This window comes from Miniopterus natalensis, chromosome 19, assembly GCF_054644295.1.
Source record: "Miniopterus natalensis isolate mMinNat1 chromosome 19, mMinNat1.hap1, whole genome shotgun sequence".
NCBI classification, from domain to species: domain Eukaryota; kingdom Metazoa; phylum Chordata; class Mammalia; order Chiroptera; family Miniopteridae; genus Miniopterus; species Miniopterus natalensis.
The window spans coordinates 13,608,326-13,622,615 of record NC_142099.1 but is presented as its reverse complement, the minus strand read 5'-3'; the positions used below and the strand labels follow the sequence as shown (position 1 = coordinate 13,622,615).

General features: G+C 49.7%; 2 protein-coding genes across 5 annotated transcripts; both read left to right on the top strand.

Moving 5' to 3' along the window:
• Positions 1-381: 381 nt before the first annotated feature.
• CLK2 (CDC like kinase 2) lies at positions 382-9,273 on the top strand. Of its 4 annotated transcripts, none has more exons than XM_087827961.1 (13): positions 382-481; positions 2,065-2,234; positions 2,961-3,186; positions 3,881-3,965; positions 4,315-4,381; positions 4,552-4,668; positions 5,482-5,648; positions 6,672-6,766; positions 7,400-7,529; positions 7,630-7,712; positions 7,868-7,947; positions 8,125-8,215; positions 8,758-9,273. In XM_087827961.1, exons 2-13 carry the CDS (start codon positions 2,065-2,067, stop codon positions 8,941-8,943), a joined length of 1,497 nt encoding a protein of 498 aa, XP_087684087.1. In that variant the 5' UTR covers positions 382-481; the 3' UTR covers positions 8,944-9,273. The 4 variants fall into 4 exon arrangements, with proteins under 4 accessions (XP_087684087.1, XP_087684086.1, XP_087684084.1 ...); XM_087827960.1 differs by having other exon boundaries at positions 3,878-3,965; XM_087827958.1 differs by having other exon boundaries at positions 2,958-3,186.
• Positions 9,274-9,899: 626 nt separating this feature from the next.
• On the top strand, positions 9,900-14,197 carry SCAMP3 (secretory carrier membrane protein 3). The gene is made up of 9 exons (XM_016221589.2): positions 9,900-10,053; positions 10,385-10,462; positions 11,116-11,235; positions 11,322-11,442; positions 11,863-11,991; positions 12,444-12,603; positions 12,705-12,806; positions 13,341-13,458; positions 13,734-14,197. Exons 1-9 carry the CDS (start codon positions 9,988-9,990, stop codon positions 13,878-13,880), a joined length of 1,041 nt encoding a protein of 346 aa, XP_016077075.1. The 5' UTR covers positions 9,900-9,987; the 3' UTR covers positions 13,881-14,197.
• The last annotated feature ends 93 nt before the right edge of the window (positions 14,198-14,290 follow it).

The window sequence follows — 14,290 nt, the reverse complement described above, 5'->3', positions numbered from 1 at the left end:
GGGGCAAAAGATTGAAGAGGGATAGGAAGTACATGAGGAGGACAAGAGCTGGCCTGCCAGTGACTCCCTCACTGTGTCCAGCAGGCGGACGCCCGCGAGCTAGGCGAGGACGCGGTGGCGTGCGCGACCTGGGGGCGGAGCCCAGGGGTAACTGGGAAGCGACGCAGAACGTGCGTGCGTACGTGCTCGCTCACGGTGGCAGCGGCGGATCGGAGAGGCCAGAGCCGAAGACCCAGCTGGGATCGGGCCCCGGGCGGGGGCGGTGCGAGCGGCCCCCAGCGGATCCTCGGGGCGGGGACGGAGCCGGGGCGGGCGGGACTGGAACAGAGCCCGGGAACAAGGCGGGAGGTCCCAGGGTCTCGGGTTGGGGGGGGGTGGAGCCGCACTTCGTCGCCGCGGGGGTGCCGGGACTCCCGGCCGCAGTGCCGCCGCCATCACGGACTTCCTGTGGGACAAGCGCACGGGCCTCGCCGCCAGAACGGTGAGCGCGCGGGCCGGCGGGCCGCGGGGCCGCGCGGAAAGATGGCGACCGCGGGATGGGAGGGGTAGGGTTGTATTGGGGGCAAGATTGGGAGACGGAGAGGGTTGAGACCTGCGAAGCGGCAGAGGAGGAGTAGAGAGTTCAGGTGGAAGATCAGCTTGCCTTAGGTGTACCCAGGAAGACCTATAGGAAACTTGGGAGGGACCAAAGTACAAGAAGGTGATGGAGTAGGGATAGGAGTGGTTCCAGAGATGAGAAACAGCAGAATGTCAAAATTGAACCAAGGCTGGAAAGAGGAAAGACACCATCGTGTCACTTGGAGGATACGGAAAGAGTTTGACTCCAGAAATTAGTTCTAGATTTTCTGAGTGAGAAAGGGAAAATAAAGACTTAGAAGTCTGGAAAGGTTGTAGGCTGGAGATGCTTTATAGGAGAAGGCCCATAAGGAACTTTGGTGGCAGTGTCTGTGGTGAGATGACATTTATGTGGCTAAGCAATGTTGGATTACTTGGAAGAATCTTGTGCTTGCATCTTCTTGGCTTCCTTTAAGCCCTGTTAAGCCAGGAATGAATTAAATGTTCCCCTTCTCCTCAGTTTGAAGACATTAGGCAGAGGTAGCCCAGAGTGGGAGCCAGATTTTGGAGTCATTGGCCTTTCCACATCTAGTCCTTCCCCCCACCAAGACTTCTGTCCCCAGTCATGTTTCACTTCATTGTGCCCTCCTATTCTCATCTTCCTGGATTGTGACAGTGATTTCTCATTCTTTCCCTGTAGGAAATAAAAGGGTTTGTGTACCATTCCATTGCAATTCCAATAACTGGAATGGAACTGGTTCTTAGCTAAGTAGTGCTGATACTAATTAAAAACTAGTTATTCTGTACTTCCTAAGCAAAGAGGGGAGAGGCCAGATGGTACGCTGACTGCAGCTTGGAGCCTCCTGTATTAAAACCTCTCAACGGGTGTTTGGCCAGAGGTGCGAGAGTTGGTTAAGACAGTTCAAGGGGCCAGACCCAGATCCTTAGAACTTGTTTATATTTGGTATACACTTCTGTATGTAGAAACCTGGTAAACGGGATTCCTGCCCTCAGAACACAGATGATCTAGTTTGGGAGATGAGATAAACTCTGAGTAACTGTAAAACACTTATAATAATGTATAGTAAAACTTTATCCTGTTGAGTTGTGAGGAGCTCAGCATGACACAGATCTTTCTTAGATCTCCACCAAGGAGGAACTGGGAGTCTCCATCAGTTACACCGTCTCACCTGCAATGAGCTGTGGCCCAGACCTGAAAGTTGTCATGGAGCCATGTTTGTGAAAAATCAGAGTAGAGCAATATACTGAATGGGGCGTAATTAAGGGGTTGAGAGGGTTAGGGGAAGGCTTCCTAGAGTTTTCAGCCAGAGCTAGTAAGTGAATACTGTTACACTCCATTAAGGAGGAATTGAGCACGGAGGGTAGTCAAAAGAGATAGAAATAAAAGAGAAGAAAGCAGCTAGGCACCTCTAGAGCAGCCAGTCCTTGAAAGGGACTTCTGAAAACTCAGAGCTTTCCCCACTATTTCTGCTTTTCCTTCTCTTTCAGATGCCTCATCCCCGAAGGTACCACTCCTCAGAACGAGGTAGTCGGGGGAGTTACCATGAACACTATCGAAGCCGAAAGCATAAGAGACGAAGAAGCCGCTCTTGGTCAAGTAGCAGTGACCGGACACGACGGCATCGACGGGAAGACAGCTATCATGTTCGTTCCCGGAGGTGAGACCTCGTACTCAAGTTCACTCCTCCATTCATTCATTCAACAAAGATTTATTGGTTATATGCTAAGCACCTGGGTGAATGTGATACTCACGATGGATGACAAAATAAGGCATTTGCATTGTGATGTGAAGAATGTTATCACAGAGGAAGTAGGCAGTAAAGGGCTAAGGAAGCATCTAGAAGGTTTGGTTGGAGTGAGACAGGATGTGTAGTTCATGGAAAATGTCCCACAGAGTGTGACATCTAAGCTCATCTGAAATATAAGGGTGCAGTATCCCAGGCTGGGGAAAGCAAATGCAAAAGACTAGGGAAGTTGCTAATGAGCTGATAGATAAGACAGAGTTAGGTTTGCATGGTTTTAATAACTTAGCGTCACATTCAGCAGGAGGGATGGGTTAGGGATAGTTTGGAGTAAAGTTGGATGTCAGGAAAGCCTTGAAAAAGACATGGCTCTTTGTTCCATTAAATCATTGGAAGGGAGGAGATGGCCCCCAGAAGATGTCTTTTCAGAGGTCTTGGCGACATCCAGGTGCTGAGTCTTCCTCTGCACTTAGTTACTTCAGTTCTCTGGTCCTCAGTCCTCTCAGAGATTTGATGAGTGTCTGAGAGCCATTTTTCCAACAGTACTCTTGGTCCTCACTGAGGGAAGTACTTGTCATATGGTGTGGCAAGTAATATGGCCTGAACAGGTGCACCAAATGGGTGTTTATTAACCAACAGCAGCTATGATGACCGTTCCTCTGACCGGAGAGCATATGACCGGCGATACTGTGGCAGCTACAGACGCAATGACTATAGCCGGGATCGGGGAGATGGCTACTATGACACAGACTACCGGCATTCCTACGAATATCACCGGGAGAACAGCAGTTACCGCAGCCAGCGCAGCAGCCGGAGGAAGCACAGACGGCGGAGGCGGCGCAGTCGGACATTCAGCCGCTCATCTTCGGTGAGTGCCAGCCCAGGCTTTTCCTCTCCCCACTCCTCTTCAGCCCTCTGGGACCCTGGTAAGTGAGAAGTATCCTTGTTCTCAGCTGATCCTTGGGGCATGAACACTGAGGTGGGCACTGAGTCTGTCTACTCTCTTGGACGCTCTTCGACTCTTGGAGGGCCCCAGAATCTCCTTTGGAGATGGATGGGCACAGAGCATTTGTGAACCCCAGTGTCCTCTCTGGCATGCTGGCCTTACTGTGTTGGGAGCAGCTCCTCCATCCCAGAGGCCTGCACTCTCTATTGGGGACCTTGCTTGTGAACTGCCTTTCTCCCTCAAGCCCTGGGCTCCATGGCCCCCTTAGTAGGTGGGCTTGGGTGGGGGAAAAGGGAGGTTTGTGTCCGCCTGGAAGGGCATTGTGTAGAGCATGGGGTTGTGGGTGACATTGGCAACGACACCACTTCTCTACTCTGCCCGTGCCTCTCCTTGTTCCCATTTTGGGTTTGGGACTTGGGGTTATGCGCCGCTCTCTCTTCTCACCCGGATCCGCCTTACTGCATCTGACGTGTTCCCTTCCACTGTCCCCCATCATCGTCTGTCCCCCCTGGCTGGGCGCCTGTGACCGGTGGCCCCTCCACCACCCACCCCGCCTCCCTCCGGCCCCCGCTCCGACACCTGGCTTGCTCCGACCCCCCCCGCCCCCCGACAGCAGCACAGCAGCCGGAGAGCCAAGAGTGTAGAGGACGACGCTGAGGGCCACCTCATCTACCACGTCGGGGACTGGCTACAAGAGCGATGTACAAGCCAAATCGTAACAATCCTATAGCCTGTAATGGTCCCATAGCCATTCTAACGTCCCGAGCCAACCCAAGTCACAGTCTCTTTTGCCTTTTCTCAGTGGTGTTGTTTATCTGGGTGGTTTGAGTTGCTGTTGAGAATTGACCTCTGCTGTCCACTCCCAGCTCTCATGGCCCCTGGGTTAAAGGTGGTGGGAATCACACAGGGGTTTTCTTCCCCTGTGACCATCTGTATCTGTTCCCCATCCTTCATTTCACCCCAGATTGCTGTACCCTTTTTCCTTCCAACTCAGCTCATTCCCCATCTTCTCTCCCTCCCTCTCCCCGACCCTGCTTTTTTTCATTTCAGATGAAATTGTAAGCACCTTGGGAGAGGGAACCTTTGGCAGAGTTGTACAATGTGTCGACCATCGCAGGTAACTGTCAGCCCCCCCCCATACCTGGTAGGCATAAAGAGGTACAGTGAGGGTTATTGGGGGCCTATTTGCTGATTAGCCAAGGGTAGGATTTCTTTATGCCCAGACAGCCCCATTCAATTTGAGATGTTTCCGAGAACCTAGCAAAAGCCTCTTCTGCCAACCTACAGGGGCGGGGCCCGAGTTGCCTTGAAGATCATTAAGAATGTGGAAAAGTATAAGGAAGCTGCTCGACTTGAAATCAACGTTCTGGAGAAAATCAATGAGAAGGATCCTGACAACAAGAAGTAAGCAAGCAAAGGAGTATGTGGGGAGCCTGAGAGGCTCCACCCCTATACAGGAAAATCTTCCCAACCTAGGTTAGGCACGCAGGGAAGTCCTAGACCTTCTCATTCATTCATTTTTTGTTCATCATCTTAGAGTAGAACATTAGAGTAGAAAGGGAGGGTCTGTGATATTCTCTAATTCATTTCCCTTGTTTTCAGGGCAGTTAGATTGCTGTGCAGTTTGGCTCCATCCCAGGGTGGCCTCTGTACGGATCTGCCCTGGAAATCACCCTGAGACTGAGAATTAACATATTATTAAAAAAAAAAATTAATTGAGCTTTTAATACCTAGAACTACACTGATGAGGCTACAGACATTTATGTGTAATATTCTGTTCACACACATTCCATAAGCCAAACATATAAGAGAGTTAAGTGAAGACATAAAAAGACAGTAGTTATAAACATGTGCCTAGTAGTAGCTGATAGTGAATTTCAGGAATGGGTGGTGGGGTTTGAATTTAAGAGTGACAGTTTCACATTTCAGGGTCAACACTAGAGCCTGGCACTCAACAGCTCTTCAGCAAATAGACTTTTTTTTCAACTATTTAAAACTTTGTAGGAAAATGGTCTGAATCTTGCCAGGTAGTACCTCTCCTCTTGAGTCTGCCAGAAAGACCATTCCCTAGCTGAACTGAATTTTGTTGGTAATACTAGCTGGCATGTTTTTACACAAGTGTGTGGAATCAACAACTATGCAGTCCCTCCTTGTTGGTGGGGTGGTGGGCAGATGGGAGCTCATCAGACATTCCCCTTCCCTCATCTCTCTTCCCAGCCTCTGTGTCCAGATGTTTGACTGGTTTGACTACCATGGCCACATGTGTATCTCCTTTGAGCTTCTGGGCCTTAGCACCTTCGATTTCCTCAAAGACAACAACTACCTGCCCTACCCCATCCACCAAGTGCGCCACATGGCCTTCCAGCTGTGCCAGGCCGTCAAGTGTGAGTGGGGTGGGCCGAGGTGGACTCTGGGACAGCCCCTTCCTCCATTGGACCTCTTCTATCTCAGTTGTGCACTGGTGAAGCCCCGAAATAGTCAACTTGATTATCTACTCTTCTGTTATTCACTGTCACGTTGACATCTCCTCCTTTTCTGACTTAAATCCTTGACTGATGTCCTCACCGTCACTGATTGCTCTTACTCCACATCTAACCAAGCAGGAGCTGGAAGACAAAGCCTTTGAAATCAAAGCACTTAAATACCTCTTTTCCTTCATTCCCTTCCTTGGGAAGTGTAAGTCAAACAGCAAGCACAGAGAGACAAAAGGATGACTCAGGCTAGAGGTTTACACGGGTCTAAGCTGAGGTGCTTCTCGTTCTCAGCAAAGCAGATGGAAGCAGGGAGTAGCGCAGCCAAGGGGCCGAGTAGGGTATGCCGACTAGTACTAGTAGGGAATTAGAATCTAGACTAATTCCTCTTTTTTTATATATTTATCTTTATTGATTTCAGAGAGAAGAAGGGGGGGAGAGAGAGAGAGAGATAGAAACGTCAATGATGAGAGTCATTGATCGGTTGCCCCCTGCACACCCCTGACTGGGGATCGAGCCTGCAACCCGGGCATGTTCCCTGACCAGGAATCAAACCACAGTCTCCTGGATCCTAGGTTGATGCTCAACCGTTGAGCCACGCCTGGCCAGGCTAGACTAGTTCCTCTTGACTGTTCATAACAATACAGCTTTGCAGAGTTGAATTCATGTAATGTCAGATACACATATGTTAGAGTCAGTACAAAAATACAAGCCATTGAAAACTCTTTATGCTTTGAGAATTACTTATATTCTGATATTAATAAGCATAGGGCATCTTAGACCAGGCATTTCATTTGGGTGTGAGCAGAAAGCAGCCTAGTGATTCTTGACCTGCCTCCTCACCAGCTTGGAGCTAGGTGACGAAGCCTGGGGTCAGCTGGTGCCAGTTAGCCCTGGCCACCAGGACCAACCGTGACCTGGCCTTTTCCCCTGCAGTCCTCCATGATAACAAGCTGACACATACGGACCTCAAGCCTGAAAATATTTTGTTTGTGAATTCAGACTACGAGCTCACCTATAACCTAGAGAAGGTAAGATGGGTGCAGTCTCTCCCTTGGCCAATGAGGGCAGGCACCTTTGCCAGTTTGCCTTTCTCTTAGCTTTTTATGGCCTCCTTTTACTTTTTTCTCCCACATTTTCTCTTGGTCTGGCTCTGACTAAGTAAAACCAGAGTACCAGAATAGATTGAAAGGGAGAGATTTAAGAAGACTTGAATTGGAAGAGAATTTGGAAGAAGGACCCTAGATAACTTTCCAATCTAGTGGAAATGCTTTTAAGCCTCCTGTTTTGGACTTCTTTCCCTTTTTCTTAAGGAAAGCTCAGCTCCCTGACTGACTAGAGTTCATGGAGATCTCACCAAAGGAAGCTCTCCCTCCCTGTGCAACCCATTACATGTTTTCAGAAAACCACCAGTCACTTGGGTGTAGTCTTCCGATGCACAGAGACTGGCGTGCTGTTCCGTAATTGTCCCTTGATCCCCTTCTTCCTCAGCCCCTGAAGTACTCTGCTAGGTATGGGGGAGGCTGTAAGGAAGAGACTGGCATGTGGGGGGGACAGGCAGGCAGGTCAAAATTGCTTTTTGAGGCACAGAAGCACTTAAGAGAATAGTAATTGAATCTCAGTCTGTAGTGCAGTGTTTCATTCTTTTCCTGTTTTGCTCCTAGAAGCGAGATGAGCGTAGCGTGAAGAGCACAGCTGTGCGGGTGGTAGACTTTGGTAGTGCCACCTTTGACCATGAACACCATAGTACCATTGTCTCCACTCGCCATTACCGAGCACCAGAGGTCATCCTCGGTGAGTGGGAAGGACAAGGTTGTCCAAGTGTGTAAGTGGGTGTGGTGGGGGTAGTATCCCCTAAACCTCATAACACCTTTTCCTTCCAATTTCTACCCAGAGTTGGGCTGGTCACAGCCTTGTGATGTGTGGAGCATAGGCTGCATCATCTTTGAGTACTATGTTGGCTTCACCCTTTTCCAAGTAAGTGATTATATGACCACCTGGCATTCTCACCCCTGATTTCCTTGTCTGCTGAGGACCTGCCTGCTTACACTTCCACATTGCTTATCTCCCTGGTAGCTGGTCCTCAGCGTACCCTTCCCAGTCCCATGCTCAGTTCTGGCTTTCTTTCCCAGACCCATGACAACAGAGAGCATCTAGCCATGATGGAAAGGATCTTGGGTCCTATCCCTTCCCGGATGACCCGAAAAACAAGGTGAACTTTGAGTGGGAAGGGCTTAACCCTTTTCCTTTTCTCCCTACAGATGGTCAATATCACATTTTCTCTTTTCTTTGACACCTCCCCTCCCCCAGCTACTCAGATGGGGGAATAAGGGAATTATCCCACAATAAGAGGAACCTCCTGATTCCTCAACCTCCCCTTCCCCTCTAGGAAGCAGAAATATTTTTATCGGGGTCGCCTGGATTGGGATGAGAACACATCAGCTGGGCGCTACGTTCGAGAAAACTGCAAACCACTGCGGGTGAGCCAGGCTGGGGATCAGTAGTGCCCACCACCCAGAGGTCACTTCTTTCTTAAGATGTTTTGCTTCTGGAAAGCATTTCACAAGCAGAGGGTTAGGAAAGAAGGGGAGGAATACTGAAAGAAGACAATTTTGGTTAATAGAAGAGAAGAGAATGGTGTTGTGGAGGGAAGGAGGTTAGACAGCCGTGTCCTTGAACCAATCAGAGATCAAAGCAATGTCCTGGATTCCTTGGGTCAGACAAAAGAATAAACTACCATTGAAGAGCTTAAATTTTAATGTGGAGCTAAAGAAAGAAGATTCACGAAGTTGACAAGGATATACAAGTAGAACTTTCAGAGTTATGTGAAGCAGTAATTGTGCTTGTAGGATGGTAGGTTAAGCTGTAATATCAGAAACGGTCACAGTGTGGTCATGTGAAGGTAGTATTCATAATGGCTGTAAGCAGAGCCTTGGTCCTCCAAGATTAAAAGCTAGGGCTGTGAAGATGGCAGGGTTTGTAAGGCATTGTGCCTCACCTTTTTCCTGCCCTCCACCACCAGCGGTATCTGACCTCAGAGGCAGAGGAACACCACCAGCTCTTCGATTTGATTGAAAGCATGCTAGAGTATGAACCTGATAAGCGTCTGACCTTGGGTGAAGCCCTTCAGCATCCATTCTTCACCCGCCTTCGGGCTGAACCACCCAATGCCAAGTTGTGGGACTCCAGTCGGGATATCAGTCGGTGACGATCAGACCCTGGGCCCCCCTGCATCTGTAGCAGCAGTGGGTGTCCAGTTCAGGACACTGGTGCTTTTTTATACAAGAAAACAGAACTGGAGCCCACTCCTTCCTGGCTCCCTATATACCTGTGAATATGTGAAATAGTGTAAATATGAAAAAGCTTGTACCCTGCCTTGTACATAATGCTCCTCCATTCTACACTCTTCTCACCCTCACTTGCCCCTTGCCAGTTGAGTTGGATGGGGGCAAAATGAAGTAACCAGGTGGCATCCATCCCACGTTTTATAAGGAATTTTGTATAGTCTTTGTGAAATAAAATGACGTGCTTCATCTGACCTCCATCCCCGGAGTTTGAGGTTTGGGGATGCTGGGGTGGCGGGATGAAAAGATTGGCAACCTTTCTGAGTTTGGGTATGAAAGAAATCCCATCTTACCCTCTAAAATTAACTAGTCAGGCCTCCAGTTTATCTAGTTTGTCTCAGGGGAGGGTAATGATGAGTGGGATAACAGTTCTTGCACATTAGAATGGAGAGGGATTATAAGGTGGCACCTCTTTGATCAGGAATAATTAAGTTTGCAAGGAGGTCCAGCTACTAGAACCTTAAGAAAGGACCCCGCCATAGAGCCAGAAACCCAGGTTTTTAAAAAATTGGCTCAATTGGGTTCCTGCGAGGCTGCCACCACTGGTGGGGAGACTCCCATCATACATCTCGGGAGAGAGACGGACTCGGGTTCTCACGCGAGGTCTGCTGGGAGGTGTAGTTCGTTAGGGGAGGGGCTTTACGTAGGGAAAGGGACGCCACTTGCTAGAGGGACTGGATTAGCCGTGTCACGTGGGGCACTTCCGGCTTTGCCTTTAGCCAGGACGCAGGCGTAACCCGCTACAGCTGCGGGATCCTTGTGACTCTTCCGGTCGGTACAGCCAATCGGTGCACAGAGAAGCGGGGCGGACGGGAGAGAAGCGGAGGGAACACTGAGAGTCGCTGCAGCCTCCAGTGCCGCCCCAGGGGCGTGGAGGGCAGGGGGCGGCCTAGTCCCCGGTTGCAACTATGGCTCAAAGCAGAGACGGTGGGAATCTGTTCGCCGAAGGCGGCGAACTTGCCAACCCTTTTCAGGTGACTTGCGCCGGCCTCATTTGGGCAATTGGATTGACTTCTCGGTTCTGGAGGATTGGGCTAACTCGTATTCCCATTTGTGACATTTTATCTGTGGAAGGGCCGCCACGTGGGGGTGACGGCGACTCCACACGAGTGAGCACCCTGGGGGGCGGGCCCTGCCCCTGTAAGAAACGTAATGGCAGTGTGCGGTGAAGGATTTGGAAAAAATGTTAGGACAACAGCGTGGCCCCCAAGGTGCAGTCCTTAGAGCCACAGGCAATTGAAGAGACCCCTGTGAGTTCCTTGTGAGGTATCAGGTGCCAGCTGAGCCCCAGGTCTCTGCCCGCAGGACCCAGCCGTGATCCAGCACCGACCTAGCCCGCAGTATGCCACGCTTGACGTCTACAACCCTTTTGAGATTCCAGAGGTGAGATTCCGAAGAGCACAGGACAGCAAGGAAGGGGAGAGTATGCCAATAAGCCCACTCTGTTGGGGTACAGGGGATTTTTAAATTATTTTTTTGCATGCAAAGGAAGGAAGAAGCACCATGATCTTAGCTCCCTGTGAGAGAGGCCAGTCTGCCATGGGATGCCTAATTCTGGAGACATCAGGGCCAACAGTCCATCCAGTTGGAGCTCTAAATGTTGGTTCTGGAAGGACCTAGAGCCTGATGGGGCCATAACCAAGGCTCTGTCTGGGGAGGTTTCTTTGAAGAAAATAAAGTATGTAACTGGTTGGAGTTGAGAAAACAGACTCTGCTTAGGTGTGCAATTAGAAGGCAAAGAATGAGGAGGACTGGACATATCTGTCTCGGGAAATAGAGTTTTAAAAAGTTAGGGAAGTAGATGTTGTAGATGAGTGCTTTGAGTTCTGGCTAAGGAATTTGATATGAGGGGTAATGAGGGCTGCTGCAGATTGTAAAGGAGCTCTCATATAAACATAAGAACTAGCTTTCTAACAACTGGGGGAGGGGCTGCTACCTTTGGGAGTGAGTTCTGGATCTAAAAGTATTCAGGCAGACTCTAGATTCCTATGTTATGAGGGACTGGTGATCTGTAAGATCTTTTTTAAACCCAACAGCCACCACAGTCCTATGAGCCTCCTGCCCCCGCCCCATTGCCTCCACACTCAGCTCCTTCACAGTCTTCGAGAAAGCTCAGCCCCACAGAACCCAAGAACTATGGCTCCTACAGCACCCAGGTAAATGAGGTGTGTAGGTGGTAGTTGGGAAGTCAGGCCAGCCTTAGGGCCCAGGACTCACATCTTCCTCTGCTCATATTGGGCAGGCTTCAGCAGCAGCAGCCACAGCAGAACTGTTAAAGAAGCAGGAGGAACTCAATAGGAAGGCAGAGGAGTTGGACCGGAGAGAGCGAGAGCTGCAGCATGCTGCCCTGGGGGGCACAGCTAGTAAGTGGATCCTTGATAGGGTGGGGAAGGAACCTGACAGTTTCTAAGGAGCAAAAAAAACTAAGAGCATGGGCACCTGAGCCAAATTGCTGAGTCTGAATTTTGGTGCCATCACTTATTAATAATACTGAGCTCTTAGGCAAGTTACTTAATGTTGAGTGCCTCAGTTTCCATATTTGTAAAATGAGACTAATGTTTGTACCTGTTTGACAGGATTGTTGTGGGGGTTAAACAAGGTAATGTTATACAAAGTGCTTGGCACAGTGCTTAAAAGTTATAAATAATAATACTCAATATTATTTTTATCCCTCTCCATTTCCTTGGACCCCAAATTGGAGTTAGAAGAGGGCCTAGGGTGGAAGGGGGAGTGATTCCTTTATTGGTCTCTGCCTCACTTCCTACTCTCTTTGTGCCTTACAGCTCGACAGAACAACTGGCCCCCTCTGCCTTCTTTTTGCCCGGTTCAGCCCTGCTTTTTCCAGGACATCTCCATGGAGATCCCACAAGAATTTCAGAAGACAGTATCCACCATGTACTATCTCTGGATGTGTGAGTAGTAAGAAGCCTTTTTGGAGGAAGAGTACAGGTAGTAACTTCTACATCATTCCTGCCCTGGAGCCCACTCACCTAGAACTAGGGACTTTACTTCTCCTTAACATTTGAGTTTAAGGCTAATTTTTCTAGGATCTTCCTGGGTTACTCCTTTTATGCAATTTAGAACTTATTCTCCAGTCTTCTAGCAAACGTGTTTTTGCCCTCTCCCCCTCCCTTGTCCTCATGCATAAACATATTCTGAATCCTTTAAATGTCTTTCAGAGGGGATTACACATGGTTGAGATTTGAGCATTCTGTCTCCCCTATTGAGCTGAGGATTCTGTAAAGGCAGAATCCTCCTTTCCTTACTCTGCCACATTTGGTGAGGGTTATTGAGTGGCCTTACATGGGAAGGAGCTTTCATTGCAATCCAGAAGGAGCCATCATGCTGTCCCTCCATTTGTTAGGCAGCACTCTGGCTCTTCTCCTGAATTTCCTCGCCTGCCTTGCCAGCTTCTGTGTGGAGACCAGCAATGGCTCAGGCTTCGGGCTCTCTATTCTCTGGGTCCTCCTTTTTACTCCCTGCTCCTTCGTCTGCTGGTACCGCCCCATGTATAAAGCTTTCCGGTAAGTTGGGGGGCTGGGGTGATGGGGAAGTTTGAATGGACCCCCACAATCTGCTCCTCCAGTCCTAATTCTCCCGCTCTCCCCACTTTTTCTCCTTGCAGGAGCGATAGTTCTTTCAATTTCTTCGTTTTCTTCTTCATTTTCTTCGCCCAGGATGTGCTCTTTGTCCTCCAGGCCATTGGCATCCCAGGTTGGGGCTTCAGGTCCGTGAGCCTGCTACCTACCCTCATCCTTCCTCCCACTCCTCTAGACCAAGTCAGGGAACTGGGGTGGGAGTTGTTCAGCAAAAAGGAATGTGGTTTTTACCCTTGGGAAGTGCTAGTTTACCAAGAGAGACAGGACATACTTCCAGGATAGAGAGCCCAGACAGAACAGAACTCTAAACAGACATAGATTGAGGGTAAGGTCAATCTGAGAAGGCTTTCTGGAGGAGGTATATGTAGTCATGGTTGAAGAGGAGAGGAAGAATCTTCAACAGAAGGGTTTACTTAGAGTGAGAATGTCTGGAAGAGCTTGGAGAGCTAGGAGCTAATGGTTCAGAAGCTGGGTCTAAACTATGAAGAGAGTAGATGTAGTTTGGGAATGTGGTGCGTGGAAAGCTGCCAGACTGATAGGGGAGTGACCCTCAATAGGAAAGGTGGGAATAGGGCATGTTTGCGACCTGTAGAGAAATTGGGAAGACAGAGACCCAGCTATGAGCAGCCCCTCCTCACTGCCACATACTTGTCTCCTTACAGTGGCTGGATCTCTGCCCTGGTGGTGCTGAAGACCAACACAGCTGTAGCTGTGCTTATGCTATTGGTTGCCCTGTTCTTCACCGGCATCGCTGTGTTGGGAATTGTGATGCTAAAGCGGGTGAGGGGCTGTGTTGAAGGTGGGGCCAGGAGAGTGAGATCATGTGTCCCTAGGGGCCTGGATGGAATATTCAGGAGGAGCTGGGGAGGCCCAGGCTGATGGGCGTGTTCTGAGATAATGGACCTTTGGGGTAGGGGAGTGTTTTTGTGGGGTGTGTGTTGGAGGGGATCCAGGAAGGAAAAGCTAGAGCAGCAGGCTGGGGAGTGGTGGTGGCAGCGGCGGTGTTATTCACAGTGGCTGGAATGTGCTGTGATGTCTCTGTCCTCTACTTGCAGATCCACTCCTTGTACCGCCGCACAGGTGCCAGCTTTCAGAAGGCCCAGCAAGAATTTGCTGCTGGTGTTTTCTCCAACCCTGCGGTGCGGACTGCAGCTGCCAATGCAGCCACTGGGGCTGCTGAAAATGCCTTCCGGGCCCCGTGACGCCTGATGGGATGCCCTGGCCCTGCCACTTAAGGGGGCTGACTTAGCCCCTATCCCTGAGGTCTCTGGGACTTGGTGAGACATTACTACTTGATGTCTCCTGTATAGTGCCCCCAACCTCACAGCTGTGACTGCTGAACCTGACTTAAGGGTGCGGGAAGCCCACTGTGACCCAGTCACTGCTCTGCCTACACCCCACAGCCCAATCAAGCCACACTGCTGCCACCCCTTACACATCCCAACCCAGCTTCCCTCTGCTGTGCCAAGGCTGTTGCTTCGATTATTTAAATAAAAAGAAAGTGGAACTGGAACTCAAATTCCTGTTTCTGGAATTTTTACTGGGAACTATGACTTACGAAACAGGAAACAGAAAGAGTGAGGAGGGAACTGTAATGGAAGCAGAATTCTAA

Coding starts and splice junctions, on each gene's coding strand:
- CLK2 (XM_087827957.1), top strand. CDS start 2,065: ATGCCTCATCCCCGAAGGTACCACTCCTCAGAACGAGGTAGTCGGGGG. Junction 3,187..3,877: donor CATTCAGCCGCTCATCTTCG/GTGAGTGCCAGC, acceptor GCCCCCCGACAG/CAGCACAGCAGCCGGAGAGC. Junction 4,382..4,551: donor CAATGTGTCGACCATCGCAG/GTAACTGTCAGC, acceptor GCCAACCTACAG/GGGCGGGGCCCGAGTTGCCT.
- SCAMP3 (XM_016221589.2), top strand. CDS start 9,988: ATGGCTCAAAGCAGAGACGGTGGGAATCTGTTCGCCGAAGGCGGCGAA. Junction 11,443..11,862: donor TGCCCTGGGGGGCACAGCTA/GTAAGTGGATCC, acceptor TGTGCCTTACAG/CTCGACAGAACAACTGGCCC. Junction 13,459..13,733: donor GAATTGTGATGCTAAAGCGG/GTGAGGGGCTGT, acceptor CTCTACTTGCAG/ATCCACTCCTTGTACCGCCG.